This window comes from Lycium barbarum, unplaced genomic scaffold, assembly GCF_019175385.1.
Source record: "Lycium barbarum isolate Lr01 unplaced genomic scaffold, ASM1917538v2 unchr_scaffold_64, whole genome shotgun sequence".
Lineage (NCBI taxonomy): Eukaryota > Viridiplantae > Streptophyta > Magnoliopsida > Solanales > Solanaceae > Lycium > Lycium barbarum.
In genome coordinates this window covers 148-16,172 of record NW_026843516.1, presented here as the reverse complement: position 1 = coordinate 16,172, position 16,025 = coordinate 148, and the positions used below count along the sequence as shown (strand labels likewise).

The following is a 16,025-nucleotide window of genomic DNA, read 5'->3' as shown; positions in this document are numbered from 1 at the left end:
CACTTCAATTTTAATTCTCCGACACATATTTATTTCCTCCGTACACTTTTACTTGTTCCATGTATACACGTATGCACTTCAATTTTAATTCTCCAACACATATTTATTTCCTCCGTGCACTTTTACTTGTTCACTTTTGACTTTTCATGTTCTTGCTGAATATTTATTATCTTCTCATGTATACATGTATGCACTTCAATTTTAATTCTCCGACACATATTTATTTCCTCCGTCCACTTTTACTTGTTCACTTTTGACTTTTCATGTTCTGTAAGAATTAATAAATGAAGTACTCCCTCTGTCCCATATTATTTGGCTACATTACTTGACTTTTCACATTCTTTAAGAATTAATAAATGAAGTACCCCTTCGTCTCATATTACTTGGCCACATTACTATACTTAACTTTTCGCATTCTTTAAGAATTAATAAATCTCACATGGACATATGTCATAGTACTAAATATTTATTCTCCTCTCATGTATATACGTATGCACTTCAATTTTAATTCTCCGACACATATTTATTTCCTCCGTACACTTTTACTTGTTCCATGTATACACGTATGCACTTCAATTTTAATTCTCCAACACATATTTATTTCCTCCGTGCACTTTTACTTGTTCACTTTTGACTTTTCATGTTCTTGCTGAATATTTATTATCTTCTCATGTATACATGTATGCACTTCAATTTTAATTCTCAGACACATATTTATTTCCTCCGTGCACTTTTACTTGTTCACTTTTGACTTTTCATGTTCTATAAGAATTAATAAATGAAGTACTCCCTCTGTCTCATATTATTTGGCCACATTACTTGACTTTTCACATTCTTTAAGAATTAATAAATGAAGTACTCCCTTAGTCTCATATTACTTGGCCACATTACTATACTTGACTTTTCATGTTCTTTAGGAATTAATAAATGAAGTAGTCCCTTCGTCCCATATTACTTGGTTGTATACTTTAACCAACTACTTTTTTTATCTCACGTAGACATATGTCATAGTAGTGAATATTTATTCTCTTCTAATGCATACACGTATGCACTTCAATTTTAATTCTTCGACACATTTATTTTCTCCATGCACTTTTACTTGTTCACTTTTGACTTTTCAGGTTCTTTAAGAATTAATAAATGAAGTACTCCCTCCGTCCCATATTACTTGGTCACATTACTAAAAATTTCTAACATATATAAGTGTCCAAGAGAGGCGAACACAGCAACAACAAATAAGAGGAAAAGAAAAAAAATATGGAGACTCACTATGGAAAATCATAATATCCTTTGCAAAATATACAAACCATAAAAACTAACTAAATTGAGTGACCAAATTAATCGTATTGGGCCCCGTGCATCGCACGGGCATAGTTTGCTGGTAATATATAGAAATGTGCAGTTCGGACAGAATGAAAGGTAGGAGTTAAAGAGAAACAAGTAGCACCAAAAGAGAACTAATGCAAATCCAGCACAAAGTTGGTACAGAGCTTATACCGGCCGGTTCAGAGTCTACTCGGGGATGATGAGATCGAGGACACGGCTGAGGAGGAGCAAGACGAGGAGTTGGAAGAGGATACCCACTCTTTGGCTAAAGGGAAGCGCAGGAGAGCCACGCCAGATGATGAAAACCTTGAGCCCATTCTCCAGAGTCTTGATCCATTTGCTGCTTTGCGCCCACAGAATGAGGAGGAGGAGCGGAAAACTTTGAAGAAGCTCCGACATAAGTCCCGGCTGGGTTCTGACACCACTGGAGCTACTTCTAGCTCAGCCCATCCCACTGAGCCGTCTTACCATACTTCTCCCCCACCCACTGAGACTGGGACTTCTAGAGTCGGCCAGCCTGATACCACCATTGCTCCACCTCATGATACTGCCGCAGATCCAAGCGCCTAGTGCGCTCCAGGGAGGCCCTCCGTTCTTTTGATGGATTATATAGATGCCTTGAGGGCAATGCATGTTTCTAAGTTGGGGGTGTGGGTAATTGCTGTTTTTGTTGGTATTGCTTTGGTCTATTGGATATTGGTTGTTATTGTTTTTGTTTTTGTGGTTATTTTATCCCAAATTGTGAGAGTAAGTATGTGTTTAGGACAATTGTTATTATTGTTGTTTTTGTTGGTATTGTTTTTATTATTAAGTATGTGTTAGGACCCTTTTTAGCTGTTCTTTGCCATGTGTTCTTTTCCCGAGGAATGTTATTTTTATGTTGAACCTGGCATGTTTAGGATGTTTAGTTAAGGGTAAAGTAATGATGACTTAAGTGGTGGTGGTCCGTGTTTCTAGCATATATAAAAGTGGTTTTTACAAGTCAATGATATCCCTCCGAAAAATAATTTGTGATGTACATCAAGAATGAGTTGTTGATATTGACATGTATGGTTCTTTTAATGACATTGCAAATAAAGGGTGTCCATGTATGTGAAATCTTCAAACGGAAGTGAAGTCAGGGTATTTAAACAATCCTTATGCCATTGTGTTGTGAGTTCTTAGTTTCTATTTGTGTATGATGCGTGTAATCTAGAACTTGCCCGGTTGGTCGTGCGTGAATTCTAAGGAGAGTTTGATTGTGAAGTGATCTTAGGCTTTCTTTGTATTGACTCCAAAGCCTGTTTATCTTAAATGAGCCTAGCCCGTACAGAAAATGATCCCTAGTCTCCCATTTTGAGCCTATAGACTTTTTCTTTGATTAGCCGTGAACTAACCTCCTTCCCTTCTGTGAATAAACTCATCTGGCACCAAGTCCCTCCTTGACAGTGAAAGATGCGGAAAATGAGGCTAAAAGCCTAAGTTGGGGGTGACAAGTGAAAGATGCGGAAAATGAGGCTAAAAGCCTAAGTTGGGGGTGGCAAGTGAAAGATGCGGAAAATAAGGCCAAAGGCCTGTTGGGGGTGATCGTGAGTATTGCAGGGCATGATTCAGTGTGGATATATATATATATATATATATGTAAAAAAAATTAAAAAAATAGATATATAGATATATATAAGTTCTAAATAAATCCGCGCTAAAGTTGTAGGGTCAGAAATAAGAGGAAGAAAGGTGAATGAAGTCAAAAAGAAGTGTCAAGGAGGGTGAGTCACCACTATCCAAATATTCATCCTACCCGTCCCTGAGCCAATGTCACAAGCCTAAAAAGTCCTAATGTGATCACAATCAAACTGTTCAAAGTTGAAGGCATGGAAAATAAAGGCAAGCCTATGTTATGTGCACGCATGGTATGCAAATTTCTTTGTGAGTGTGAGTGTCCTTCTGTCTCTTTAGTCTTCTGTCCCATTTATTTTGTAAATGTGTGTTAGGACATTCTTTGGTCTATGTGAGGGCGTAAGGATTGTAGATTGCAAAGTAACTGGCTTTCCGGAAGTTGAAATTCATGTGCATAGAGACTCTCATACTATGATTGTGTCATTAATTGAGGTTGCATAGTGAATTGCAATTTTTTCTGAAATGTGCGTCTTGTGTCACAAATAGGAGATGGATAAGAGCCTAAATATTTTTCTTGGATTGAAGAGTCCGTGCTAGAAACACATGCCAAAACCACCGTAGTCATTCTTATTTTGCTAGATGTCATGTGTTAGTAGTGAGTCTTGTTGTAGTTGCTTGAGGACAAGCAAAAGCTTAAGTTGGGGGTGTTGATTTGCCGTGAATTTCAGCACATTTTATGCCTTTGTAACTAGAAGTGTTGCTTGTTTTTAAGTGTTTTACATCGTTTCTTATGTTATTTTTGTGTTTTATAGGGTTGGTTGAATAAAGATCGGAAATGATAAGAAATGCTGAAAAACGGACAACTTGGAGCTAAACGACGGTCCGTAACTCATGTTACGGGCCGTAACGTGTACCGTAAGCTGAGGAAAATTTCCAGAAAGATACCCAAGTAGTGTCACAGGTTACGCCCCAGAAGGACGGTCCGTAACTTAGGTTACGGGGCGTAACGTCATGGCGTAACACATTGGCCACTGAAGACTGAGGCCATGATCCGCTGGGAGATACGGACCGTAACCTGTGTTACGGTCCGTCGCATGGTGGCCGTGACATCAAGCTGACAAAGGACGAACCGAAGGACGGACCATAACCTGTGTTACGGTCCGTAATGATGCCGCGTAAGGGTGTTTTTGTCCAGAAACTTGGCGCGATTTTTGACCCTATAAATACTTCAAGCAGGGTTTTAATTCAGAATTCTGATTTTTCTTAGAGAGCTTTAACTTTAAGTCTTGAATATTTGAAGTGGTTGGAGCATTTAAAGCAACAACTTCACTTTCATTCCTTATTGTATTAGCATCGTAAGTATAGTATGTTAACTCTTAAGCTTTCTTTGTTAACCAAAATGATGAGTAGCTAATTTTAATACTAAGGGTGTGGATCCCATGATGGGTATTATGTGAATGGGTTTCTACTATTGATATATGCATAATGGTTGTTAGTATTTATTCTATCTTTGTGCGTTAGCGATAGGTAATGATTGCAAGCATTAGCCTAAGCCATGATACTAACTTTTCTTGAAAAAGAGAGTTAGTATTGGTAAGATTGAATAACAATGACTCGAGGCGTTAACCCTCGTTTAATAGACTAACTTAGGGATAAGAACAAGTCTAAATTGGCATTATTGGTCGCTCTTCGATTTCAACTCTTTTATATTTGAAAAAATTATAAAGAGGAAATACGGCCTAACTGTTGGGAAACATTAGGAAGTCCTTAAGAGATCAAGTGCATATTCTTAGAACAACCATTAGAAATATATCACATTGAAACCTGAAGCATAATATCTAATCAAAATGGGGAACACAACCTTGGTCTCTCTCTCGCATTAAGTACAAATCAAATCAAAGTATTCAATTACATTACTCAAAAATTATTTCAAACTGTCCGGAATAGGATTAAAGCCTTTAAAGAATAGTATCGCATACAATTAGTATCCTTTTCTCTCCATATTCCTTGTGGGATTCGACCCCAACCTTGATTGGGTTACTATATTTGACAACGTCCGCTTTACGCCATTAATAGGTGTAATTTGAGCGTATCACTCGGTCACATGCAGTCAGGCACCGAGTGCCGTATTACGCTCAGGCCATGGTTCGGGGCGTGACAAAATGATACCAGGTAGTCACTTTTCAAGGGTGTATACGAATCCATGGTAGAAATTTAAGGAGGTTTCAATATGAGGAATTATTTAATTACCTCTTCAACCTGAAAGTTATATCCATCGAGAACCAATTTTTTTAGAAGTAATTGTGATTTGTATCTTTGTCGGAGTATTAGTCAAAGTATCTATTTTGTTCTAACTAGTTATTTTATCAGCATTAGTTAGTTAGAAGTATAGTTAGTAGTATTAAAATAGATTTAGTCCTTAAGTAAGAAGGAAAAATAGAGATTTTAGTCCATGAATTACTACTTTATTTTGTCCTTTCCTCCTATTTTTAGTCTTAAAGCTAACGGATGTCAGCAAACTTAACAGAAATATAATTTAAGAAATCAGAAAACTAGAGCCATAGAAAAAAAAAAATGAGTAGAAAACATCGACAAATCACCTCAAAGACATGCCAATAGGATGAAACTAGTGCCATAACATTGCCTTTACTAAAGTATAACCTTACGTCCTCAATGTCGAGCTAGTCAGAATGTCCATAAATCAAATTATTTTGTGGCTTTGAATTTACTTGAATGTGTACGATTTCACTGCGTGCATGTGCTCGAGGAGAATTTTGTGTAAATTTATTGCCATGCTATTAAGTGTTTTCATTTGAAGTTCTTTTCATTTTAAGATGTTGAATATATAAAATAATTCGATAGAGGCGTAATAGTCATAGTTTTGTAATGCATTATATGCCTCATAAATATCATAAATGCTACTAATTCTTTACCGTACTTCGCTTTGTGTGTTTCGGTGGGGTTTAACAAATTCAGAATGCTATTTGGTCATTTTACACGGGCACCAAAAACAACCTTTGTGAGGCAGTTTAATTATGTAATATTAGAATTTCAGTGAACCTCTTGCAATAAACATTTACGGAGGTTTGGATGGGTTAGTTTATGATCTAAAACAATACAACGTAACTAGACCATTACTTTAGTATAATAGTCCCAAAACAAAAAGGAATAGGGGGTGATTGGATGGGTTAGTTTATGATCTTTACAGGAATAAGGTGATGATTGGCTTTAGAGGATATGCATATTTGTAAATTGCAAGCAAAACACGATATACTTCCTAACCAGCTACCAAATGTGGTAATTACTTACGTATAATTTAGTACATGAATAACTTGTCTCCTAACTAGCTGCCAAACGACCCCTAAATCATCGGATATCCCCTTTGCAGTCATTCCTTTCCCACCTCATTCTCCACTTCACGACTTTGATTACATTGCAGTGTTATGATCAACACAAATTATTAGAAATTTGAAATAAATATATATGGGCGTAATGTCTATTATGAAAATTTAATAGATGATGCTTTTTTAAATAAATAATAAATGGTGTTTGGATGATGGTTTGCAATTAATAATATCATAATCAACGCCTAATTAATTTTCAAATTCAAATATTTCAAGTTTTAATCAATTATGTTATTCCCTCGATCTCTATTGCTTATATACTTAAATTAAAGGTCTGCGCACACAATCCTTTTGAAAACCAATTACAGTACATTTCAACGATTCACTTTGTATTTGACAAGTTATTAATGTAGAGGGTGTTTAGATTGGTTTTTAAAAAGTAGCTTATAAGCTACTTCCTTCGGCCCATATTATTTGTCAATTAAGAAATCATAAATACAAGTGTACTTCTACAACATTACTCTTATCTCTCTTCAATAAATTGTACTCTAATTAATATTGGTTACTTTAAAAAACAATTAATGTTAAGGTCAAAATAGGAAAACTTTAATTAATTCTATCTTTTTTAAAAAAAAAATTATTACGTAGGGGTAGGGGAAGGGGAAATGGGGTAGGGGACTACAACGTGGTGAAAGTTGAGGTAGTTAATTAACTGAGCTATTACTTGGATTTTGTAAATGGACAAGTATTTTGGGACGAATATTTTTAGTAATGTGGTCAACTAATATGGGACGGATAGAGTAAATGCTAAAAGTCATGAGTTGAAAATACCCAACTTTTAACTAAAACTTATTTTTGTACTTTTTTTTAACCTAAAAATAAGTACATAAAAATATTTTTTATCTTTTTCAAACACCATAAAAATTAGAAAAGAGCTTAAAAATCAATACACTACTATGTCCAAACAGCTCCTAGAAGGAACTTTTCAAGGTGAAATCTAATTCGCGCCTATAATTTTTTTCCTATAAATAAGTGGGCGTAAATTTTAAACTTCATTTGTTAGAATTTTGAAATGGGAAAAGGAAAGTTGAGAAGAAAACTAGCTAGAAAACAACCAGAACCTTACTGCTACCGCTGCTCTGCTCACTTCCCTTTCACTAACAGCCTAACGTCACACAACCATTCAACACATAAAGGAGAAGATTTTATCTGTTCAGCGTGTGATAACGTCTTCAAAACCTTAGGAGATCTTCAGTCTCATCAAGAGACTGAAAAACACTCTGATTCCTAGTTCCATCTTTCTGTTTTTTTTTTTTCCTCTAGTTCGTGTAGTTTTTTGTGTTTTGATTTCTAGAGTTTTGATGAAAATGATTAGTTATTCGATAATTGTAGTTTTTTGTGTTTTGATTTCTGGAATTCTGATGAAAATGATTGCATTTAGGTAATTACGGTGTTTATTTCTCTTGTAGTTACGATTTTGTTATTTTTCTGATATATTATAATGTGTTTTGATTTCAGACATGAAGAACACTTACAGCTCCTTGAACGAGAAGAGATCGAAAATGAAGAACACTTATTAGAAGCTATTAATGATAAACGTAATTAATCGTATACTCGTTTTGAAGTTTTCTTCAAAATTTATCCATAGCATTGTTTAAAATCCTTTACTGCTTGTATTTATTCGTTGATGAAAGTTATGGCTATGCTTCAGAGTACATTAATTTCATTTCTCCTGAAAATTCAACAGCAACTTTGTTTAGCTTCGAAATTCATGTTAGTTTGACCGTAGATATGGCCGAATTTGTTCGCATGCAGTGATAAATTGTGTTTTTCTTCAAAATTCAACCGTAGCATTGTTTAAATTCAAAATTTCAGTATCCTTTAATGCGTGATTTATATTTGTTAGTTACGTTGTTGAGCTTCGAAATTCAACAGCAACTTTGCTTAGCTTCGAAATTCATGTTAGTTTTACCGTATATCGGGCCGAATTTGTTTGTATGTAGTGTGATACATTATGTTTTTCTTCAAATTTCAACTGTAGCATTGTTTAAATTCAAAATTTCAGTATCCTTTAATGCGTGAATTATACTTGTTAGTTACGTTGTTGAGCTTCGAAATTCAACAGCAACTTTGTTTAGCTTCGAAATTCATGTTAGTTTTACCGTATATCTGGCCGAATTTGTTCGTATTCAGTGATACATTATGTTTTTCTTCAAATTTCAACTGTAGCATTGTTTAAATTCAAAATTTCAGTATCCTTTAATGCGTGAATTATACTTGTTAGTTACGTTGTCGAGCTTCGAAATTCAACAGCAACTTTGTTTAGCTTCGAAATTCATGTTAGTTTTACCGTATATCTGGCCGAATTTGTTCGTATTCAGTGATACATTATGTTTTTCTTCAAATTTCAACTGTAGCATTGTTTAAATTCAAAATTTCAGTATCCTTTAATGCGTGAATTATACTTGTTAGTTACGTTGTCGAGCTTCGAAATTCAACAGCAACTTTGTTTAGCTTCGAAATTCATGTTAGTTTTACCGTATATCTGGCCGAATTTGTTCGTATTCAGTGATACATTATGTTTTTCTTCAAATTTCAACTGTAGCATTGTTTAAATTCAAAATTTCAGTATCCTTTAATGCGTGAATTATACTTGTTAGTTACGTTGTCGAGCTTCGAAATTCAACAGCAACTTTGTTTAGCTTCGAAATTCATGTTAGTTTTACCGTATATCTGGCCGAATTTGTTCGTATTCAGTGATACATTATGTTTTTCTTCAAATTTCAACTGTAGCATTGTTTAAATTCAAAATTTCAGTATCCTTTAATGCGTGAATTATACTTGTTAGTTACGTTGTCGAGCTTCGAAATTCAACAGCAACTTTGTTTAGCTTCGAAATTCATGTTAGTTTTACCGTATATCTGGCCGAATTTGTTCGTATTCAGTGATACATTATGTTTTTCTTCAAATTTCAACTGTAGCATTGTTTAAATTCAAAATTTCAGTATCCTTTACTGAGCGATCTATATTTGTTAGTTACGTTGTTGAGCTTCGAAATTCAACAGCAACTTTGTTTAGCTTTGAAATTCATGTTAGTTTACTTTAGATCTGGCTCTGATTTTGTTAGCTGTGAAATACATTATGTTTTTTCTCTGAAGTAGTTTAGTACAGATCGTTGATGTATATAGTTGTTGTTTGTTCCCGATATCTACTTTTAAGGTATTGTCATGGAGTAGTCTTTAGTAGATGACTATCTGTTCGAACTTAAACAATTGAATGTTTAACAGTACAAAGCAGATCTTAAGCTGGAAAGATAAAGACATTAAGCTATACTCTATGTTTTAGTTTCAAATATAAATTCATGTAGACTTCTGACGAACTTCCCTAAGAATTACAAGTTGAATCAGCGAAGTTTGTTTAACATGATGGATCATTGATGCAGTGATATCTCATGGAATCAATGTTGGGGATGTAAAGAAGCTACAAGACGCGGGTATCTACACCTGCAATGGCTTGATGATGCACTGTGATAAGGTGAAGGAAAAAAAAAAAAACTACTCGTGTTATTAGCCACAAAGTGCTGCTTATACTTCCGTTCTTCACTCTCTCTTCTAATAAGTATTAAAATTGTCTTGTTTCCAGAAATTGACTCGGATCAAAGGGTTATCTGAGGCAAAAGTTGATAACATCTGTGAAGCAGCTGAGAAGATAGTGGTTAGAGATTTATATTCTGATAGTTATATTCCTGTCGATGATACCATCATCTGTTTCTGCTGCTACTCACTTTCTCTTTTCGTAATCCTTGCAGAACTTCGGCTATATTACTGGGATTGATGTTCTCCTCGAAGTATACATTTTCTTTTCTCTTACCATTTTATGCATGAACTTACTGGTGTTTGTCGGACTGATTCTATTGTACGTTACTAATTCATTGAAGTCACCTCAATAATTAAATAGGATCAGGCTCGTATGAAATAGAATCACTGTTTTTGTTTTCCTTGCCACCCACTTTCATTCTTCTGCTTGTGTGGCATTTTAGAAAGTGCAGAGTTTCTATTTGTGCCTTATTTAATAAGATACCTGAATAGTGAAAACTACATGTTTGTTATAGAGGAAGCAAGTAGTTTTTATCACAACTGGAAGCCAGGCACTGGATGAGCTCTTAGAAGGTAATCTTTTTGGTCCTACGTGATTGAATCCTGAGTGCTTTTTCTTTATACAGAAACCGCTCCTGATTCTGATTGTTTTCTTTTTCTATGTGAACTTTTGAAGGAGGGATAGAAATTTCAGCAATCGCTGAAGCTTTTGGTGAATTCAGGTAAGAATCAACTGTCTATTGTTTTAGCTTTACGATAGAAGCATTAATTAGTAGAATATTAAAATGTAACTCTTTGCTGAATGAACAATTTATTCAGATCTGGAAAGATACAACTTGCTGATACTCTATATGTCTCTACTCAGGTTCACCTCTGATCTAATCAGAAGCAGTGAAATATCTCTTGACCATCTAGATTACTCATTATCCTTTATACTTTACGCTTAACAATTGTATCATCCTGAATTTGACAAAATCCTCAATCCATTTGTCTGATTCATTGCAGCTTCCTACTAGTATGAAGGGTGGGAATGGAAAGGTGGTTTACATTGACACTGAGGGAACATTGTATCCTTGCCAATATTTCCTATACTCATATGGCTTGAAAATTCAAGCAAGCACCTATTAGTCTCTTCATGGTGTAGCAGCTGTAGAAACTCAAGAGAATGCTTCCCTTCTGTTCTATCTTTTTTTCCTCAACTAAGTGTATTGTAGTCGGTCAGATCGTGTTGTGCTCATTGCTGAAAGATTTGGAATGGACGCGGGAGCAGTTCTTGACAACGTAACGCATCGTTTATACCCTCATTTAATGATCTACCGCTCTTTGTTTAGCTTGCTGATTGCTCAGCTGATTTTCTTATCATTCCTTTTTTTTTTTTCCTCTTATCATGTGAATTCACCAGATCATTTATGCTCGTGCATGCTCATATGAGTATCAACACAACCTGCTTCTTGGTCTGACAGCAAAAATGGCTGAAGAGCCTTTCAGACTTCTGGTGAAAGCCACAACTTTGGTTTATCTGGAATAAGACCACCACCGATGGTAGTTGTCTCAGATACTGAAATTTTACTTGCAGATTGTTGACTCTGTGATCGCTTTATTTCAAGTCGATTTCACTGGAAGAGGAGGGCTTGCAGATCGACCGGTATAACTAAATACCAGCATGATATTTGATTTACTTACTTCCTTCTGTTAAAAAGGAGCCTGCGATCACCTGTTCTGGTACACTTTCTTTTGAATGCTTACACCTTCTTGTCATTTCCAGCAAAAGTTGGCTCAGATGCTGTCCCGACTGATAAAGATAGCTGAGGAATTTAATGTCGCTGTTTACATGACCAATCAAGGTAGAGAACCCAACCTTGTGCAAATCTTCAAAATGCTGATATGTTTTAGAGTTAAAGCAGAAGGCATGAGTGCATAGACACAGTGTTACTTCCTAAGTGTTTGATGTAAATGGATTCGACTCTGAAACTTCCTATGTAATACTCTTTGCATGGCACTTTCCAAACAGATAAACAAACTTTGTTTAATTTTTATATTACTGTATATTGATTGCCTTTCACTACGTTGAAACTCTACGCTTGCTAACACAAGTACTTGGATTGGTGAGTGCAGTTATAGCTGATCCAGGCAGTGGTGTGTTCATATCAGATCCAAAGAAACCAGCAGGAGGTCATGTCCTTGCTCACACACCTACCATACGACTAATGTTCAGGAAGGGCGATGGAGAGCAACGAGTCTGCAAGGTGTACGATGCACCAAATCTTCCAACATAGAGGATCAGATGAAGTATTAGGGCTAAAACTGCATGCTAACCGAAACTGCCAACATAAGCATATGTCTATTATGCTATTGCATGTCAACACTTTGTGAATCGTCTGTGAATAATACAAGACAACTAAGACTCTTCAGATTGTCCCATCTTCTAAGAGCAAGAAAGTAAGCGGAACAGTTATAACACAGCACGCAACCACGATAAATGCAAGAAAACATTGTCTTACGAACTTATTTATGCTAAACTGATATATTTATTGCTAACATTAAAAGGTAAACATCAAAATATAAAAGTGGACAGTAAGCATGAGCAGCTCGATCTCTGCAAGTCCTAGCTGATCTTCAGTCCTTAGCATCCTCCTGGTGTTATTTGGAAAATTAAATGTGTTTTCGTCAAGAAATTTAGAATAACTGAACTATCTAGTTTAACTGCACTAATCTCGACTCAGTGGAAAGAAGAGATGCACCAATCTCAGATATATAGAATTTATCTCTGTAAAATATAATCACGCTAAATGGGATAGAAAAAACTGCATAATATAGATATTGCTGATGGACCTCTATCCCTCAAAGTCCTGTAAGCCTCAATAACAATGATCACTTCGTTTGTTGTCTTTTACTAATGAGAAATGGGTTGGTTTTTTCATAACAATTTGTTATTTACAAACAGAAATAACAATGATCACTTCGTTTGTATGACCAATTGAGAAAGAAAGGAAGGCATGATCCACTGACAGTAGTTGCGTATGCATTAGAGATATTGCAAGGTATAAGGTTAAATGAGAAGTCAGCCTACAATTCAAGTGTTACATGTCACTTTTTAGCACAATTTACCAGCATTTCTGTTTCTATGTGTTTCATTCAACTTTCCAACTTTTTTCAGTTTATTATTTTGTAATTTCTTTTTCCATAAATGCAATCATTAAGTTTTCATCTACTATGTGCAATTACTAAGCTGGAGACGAGGAAAAGACGAAATGAGGCACTCTTCCGGGGCATTAATGTGCTTTTAACCTTTCTATGCATCTTATGCCAAGATAATGGAGGACCTTCCGTAGTGTTGTTTCCTCTGTTGGTTCTTGGGATAGTCCGGACTATTAGAATTTCTTTTAGCAAAAAATGTCAGAAACAGGACTCCCTGGGTCCTAATTTATACGACGTCTTTGCCTTTTTAGTCAGTCCCAAAAAGAAATTACACATTTCTATATTTAGTAAAAATTCAATTTTATGAAACGATTTCTAACCACACAAATTTATGTGGTTTGTTTTAGATCACAAATTTCAAAAGTTTTCATTTATTTCTTAAACTTCGTGTCAAGTCAAATAACTTCGTATAAAATGGGATGGAGGGAGTCCAAGATAATGGAGGAGAGTGGTGGTGGATGAAAGGTGATTCATGGTGGAGGGGGTGGGGGTGATGGCTGGTGTAAATGTGAGGAAGAAGAGAGAAATGAGATTTGGGTGTTATTTCATATGGGTTAAATTAGTTTAATGGATGGGGTCAGTTTAAAAGAAGAAAATTAGGTAATTTTAAGTGAAATTGGGGAATTGAGGTTGATTTGAGGGAATCTTTAATAGCTTCATGCGATACTGAATGCTTGTCAAGTTTCTTTAGCTCGTTATGCTGACATGAGATGAGATCTTCTTTGTTACTATTCGCATCCTATTATTAGTGCATTTCTTTGTTTTCAAGGTTGAGATATTTAAGGCTTTATTCTTAGAATTTGATTGTATGCAGATTTTATTGTATTTCTTTTAAGATTCTTTGTTGTAAAGAAGGAAACTGTAAATTTGGAGCAACATTATTGAATCTTGAGCTAAATGATAGGGTCAATATAGTGCGCATATACTCTTATTTACAGATTCTTTGAGATCATCAATGAAAAAAGAACCTTCTTTCTTCTTATTTAACTTTATTCTTCTCCGGCGATTAGAAGGTAGCTAATATCACAATTTTGTATGGCATGCAATTCGGACAAAAAGAAAGGAGTAGGAATTAGGAGAAATAAATATTACTATCAACTATTACCCAAAGAGAACTAATACATGTAAATCCAACAAAAAGAAAGCTAGGAAATAAAGACAAATTAACAAGTAGCTACTAAAGGCAACACACTTATTAGCAAAGTACTTATTCTGGAACTCCTAAAATCAAAACTAAACAGAGAAAGGAGTGTTGAAGATCCATACAGGTGGACTGAATCTGTGGTAGGATTCACCGGTATAGTGAGGCTCAATGGTATCCTCAAACAAGTTGTATATGCCCATGTCCTTGCCACCTCCTTTTTCACTAGAATAGTAGGCCTCAGAACAATCATCAGTAAAATATATATGGTTCGCTTTGCATCCATATTGTTCGACAACCAAAGAGGCACTAAACCCGAGGAAGAGTGCCCTCTTCTCCAAATCATCAACCTCCTCATAACTCTCATTATCCACATCCACCTTGCTAACAATAAATTCTTCAACACCATATGAATTTGTTTCGGGGTGGTTACAAACTCCATCTCGAGTGATCACAAATAGGTCACCTAAAGAATGCACAATGTAGAGCCGCATTCCACAAATAAACTCAGAAGGCACTCCTTTAACTACCCTTCCAATGGTTGGTTCTAACCCTCCTCTAAAGTCCAAGATTACAACGTTTCCCCCATAATCAACTCCATAAAACTGGCCATCATGCCATGTTACATCAGAATAGGCCCGTTCGGGCAGTCCTGGTGTAATAAACCCCTTCTTTCCAGGTTTCCAGTAAGCTAATGAACGAGGTACTCCTTGAATAATCATCAAAATATAGTCGTCGGTTGTATGAGGATCCGAAGAGAGCAGTGCTTTTTCAACATAATACTCGCAGTAACCGCGTACATGATCTGCATCAAAACCCTTGAGTGTGTCCATGTGAGGCAATTCTATAAGAGAACGAGAATTGAGATGGAACAAATTCATATTCCCTTTGCCATCTGCTGTGAAAATCCATCCTGAAATTCCAACACCCAAACAGCGTTTTCCCACAAGTTCTGGGAAACTCATAGTGTAGGTGACACCCTTTATTAAGTCAAAAAACTCACGTTTTTCTTCATTCCCTTCCTTCTCGGCCAGCATCAACATTGGAACTGGAACTGCAACTTCAGCAACCATCTTGTTTGTGATATTCTTTCTTTCTTTCTAATGAGGAGTACCAAACTTTCTTCTTTTTTTTTTTTTTTTTTTTTGGATGAATAAACGAAACCGAGCAGCCTCCTTTTTTTATAAGAGCAATCCAATCCCAATTTGGTGTTAATTAGGTTTTTCCGTCTCAAATTATTTGTTACTAAAAATAGCTGTCTCAAATTATTTATCGTGATTACTAAAAATAATTAAACTTATTTATCGTTTTAGGAATTCTAAGGCATAATTAATTATTTTTTTCTATTTTACCTTAGTAAAATTTTATCATTAATATAATAAACATTTAATGATAAGAGACTATAACTTAAACATAAATTAGAGTAAAATTAGTCAAATATCATTCCTAATTAATGTTTCACAAGAGGCGCATAAAACAAAAAATAACAAATGATTTGAGACCGAGAAAGTACAAGGTTGTCGGCCGACCCGAATCCCAATTTGATGTTACCTACTTCGGCTTTCCTTCCTTTTTCCGATTCAACGGAAATTAGCTATTGAAGTCCTTGGGTTATTTGCATTATTCCAACTTTGATCCTTGTCTTATTCGGTGAAAGCACATTTTGACGTTAAATTAAAAGAAGTGCGCAATTCTAATCCTTGATGTTAACTTTATTGCTCTCAATTAAAAGAGTACAAAAGGGTGATCGACATAAAAAGGACATACACATGGGTGGAAAAGTTAACGTCAAATAGTTTAGGGACCAAAATGGCACTTTATTTT

At 35.4% G+C, this 16,025-nt stretch overlaps 2 protein-coding genes across 2 annotated transcripts; one reads left to right on the top strand and one right to left on the bottom strand.

The window, feature by feature from the left end:
* The first annotated feature begins 7,344 nt into the window (after positions 1-7,344).
* On the top strand, positions 7,345-12,169 carry LOC132625753 (meiotic recombination protein DMC1 homolog). The gene is made up of 13 exons (XM_060340346.1): positions 7,345-7,864; positions 9,709-9,800; positions 9,909-9,980; positions 10,075-10,113; positions 10,378-10,435; positions 10,539-10,584; positions 10,682-10,727; positions 10,868-10,929; positions 11,077-11,143; positions 11,265-11,357; positions 11,439-11,507; positions 11,628-11,706; positions 11,978-12,169. The coding sequence occupies exons 1-13, from the start codon at positions 7,768-7,770 to the stop codon at positions 12,136-12,138; spliced, it is 981 nt and encodes a 326-aa protein (XP_060196329.1). The 5' UTR covers positions 7,345-7,767; the 3' UTR covers positions 12,139-12,169.
* A 170-nt stretch (positions 12,170-12,339) lies between these two features.
* On the bottom strand, positions 12,340-15,393 carry LOC132625754 (uncharacterized). The gene is made up of 2 exons (XM_060340347.1): positions 14,327-15,393; positions 12,340-12,496 (listed from the first exon to the last, which is right to left on the bottom strand). Exons 1-2 carry the CDS (start codon positions 15,272-15,274, stop codon positions 12,479-12,481), a joined length of 966 nt encoding a protein of 321 aa, XP_060196330.1. The 5' UTR covers positions 15,275-15,393; the 3' UTR covers positions 12,340-12,478.
* Positions 15,394-16,025: the final 632 nt, after the last annotated feature.

What these genes read in the sequence shown, in the direction of transcription:
- LOC132625753 (XM_060340346.1), top strand. Translation starts at nt 7,768, where the DNA reads ATGTGTTTTGATTTCAGACATGAAGAACACTTACAGCTCCTTGAACGA. An exon ending in AAGCAGCTGAGAAGATAGTG is followed by an intron (nt 9,981 to 10,074) that starts GTTAGAGATTTA and finishes TAATCCTTGCAG; the next exon opens with AACTTCGGCTATATTACTGG. An exon ending in ACTGGATGAGCTCTTAGAAG is followed by an intron (nt 10,436 to 10,538) that starts GTAATCTTTTTG and finishes GAACTTTTGAAG; the next exon opens with GAGGGATAGAAATTTCAGCA.
- LOC132625754 (XM_060340347.1), bottom strand. Translation starts at nt 15,274, where the DNA reads ATGGTTGCTGAAGTTGCAGTTCCAGTTCCAATGTTGATGCTGGCCGAG.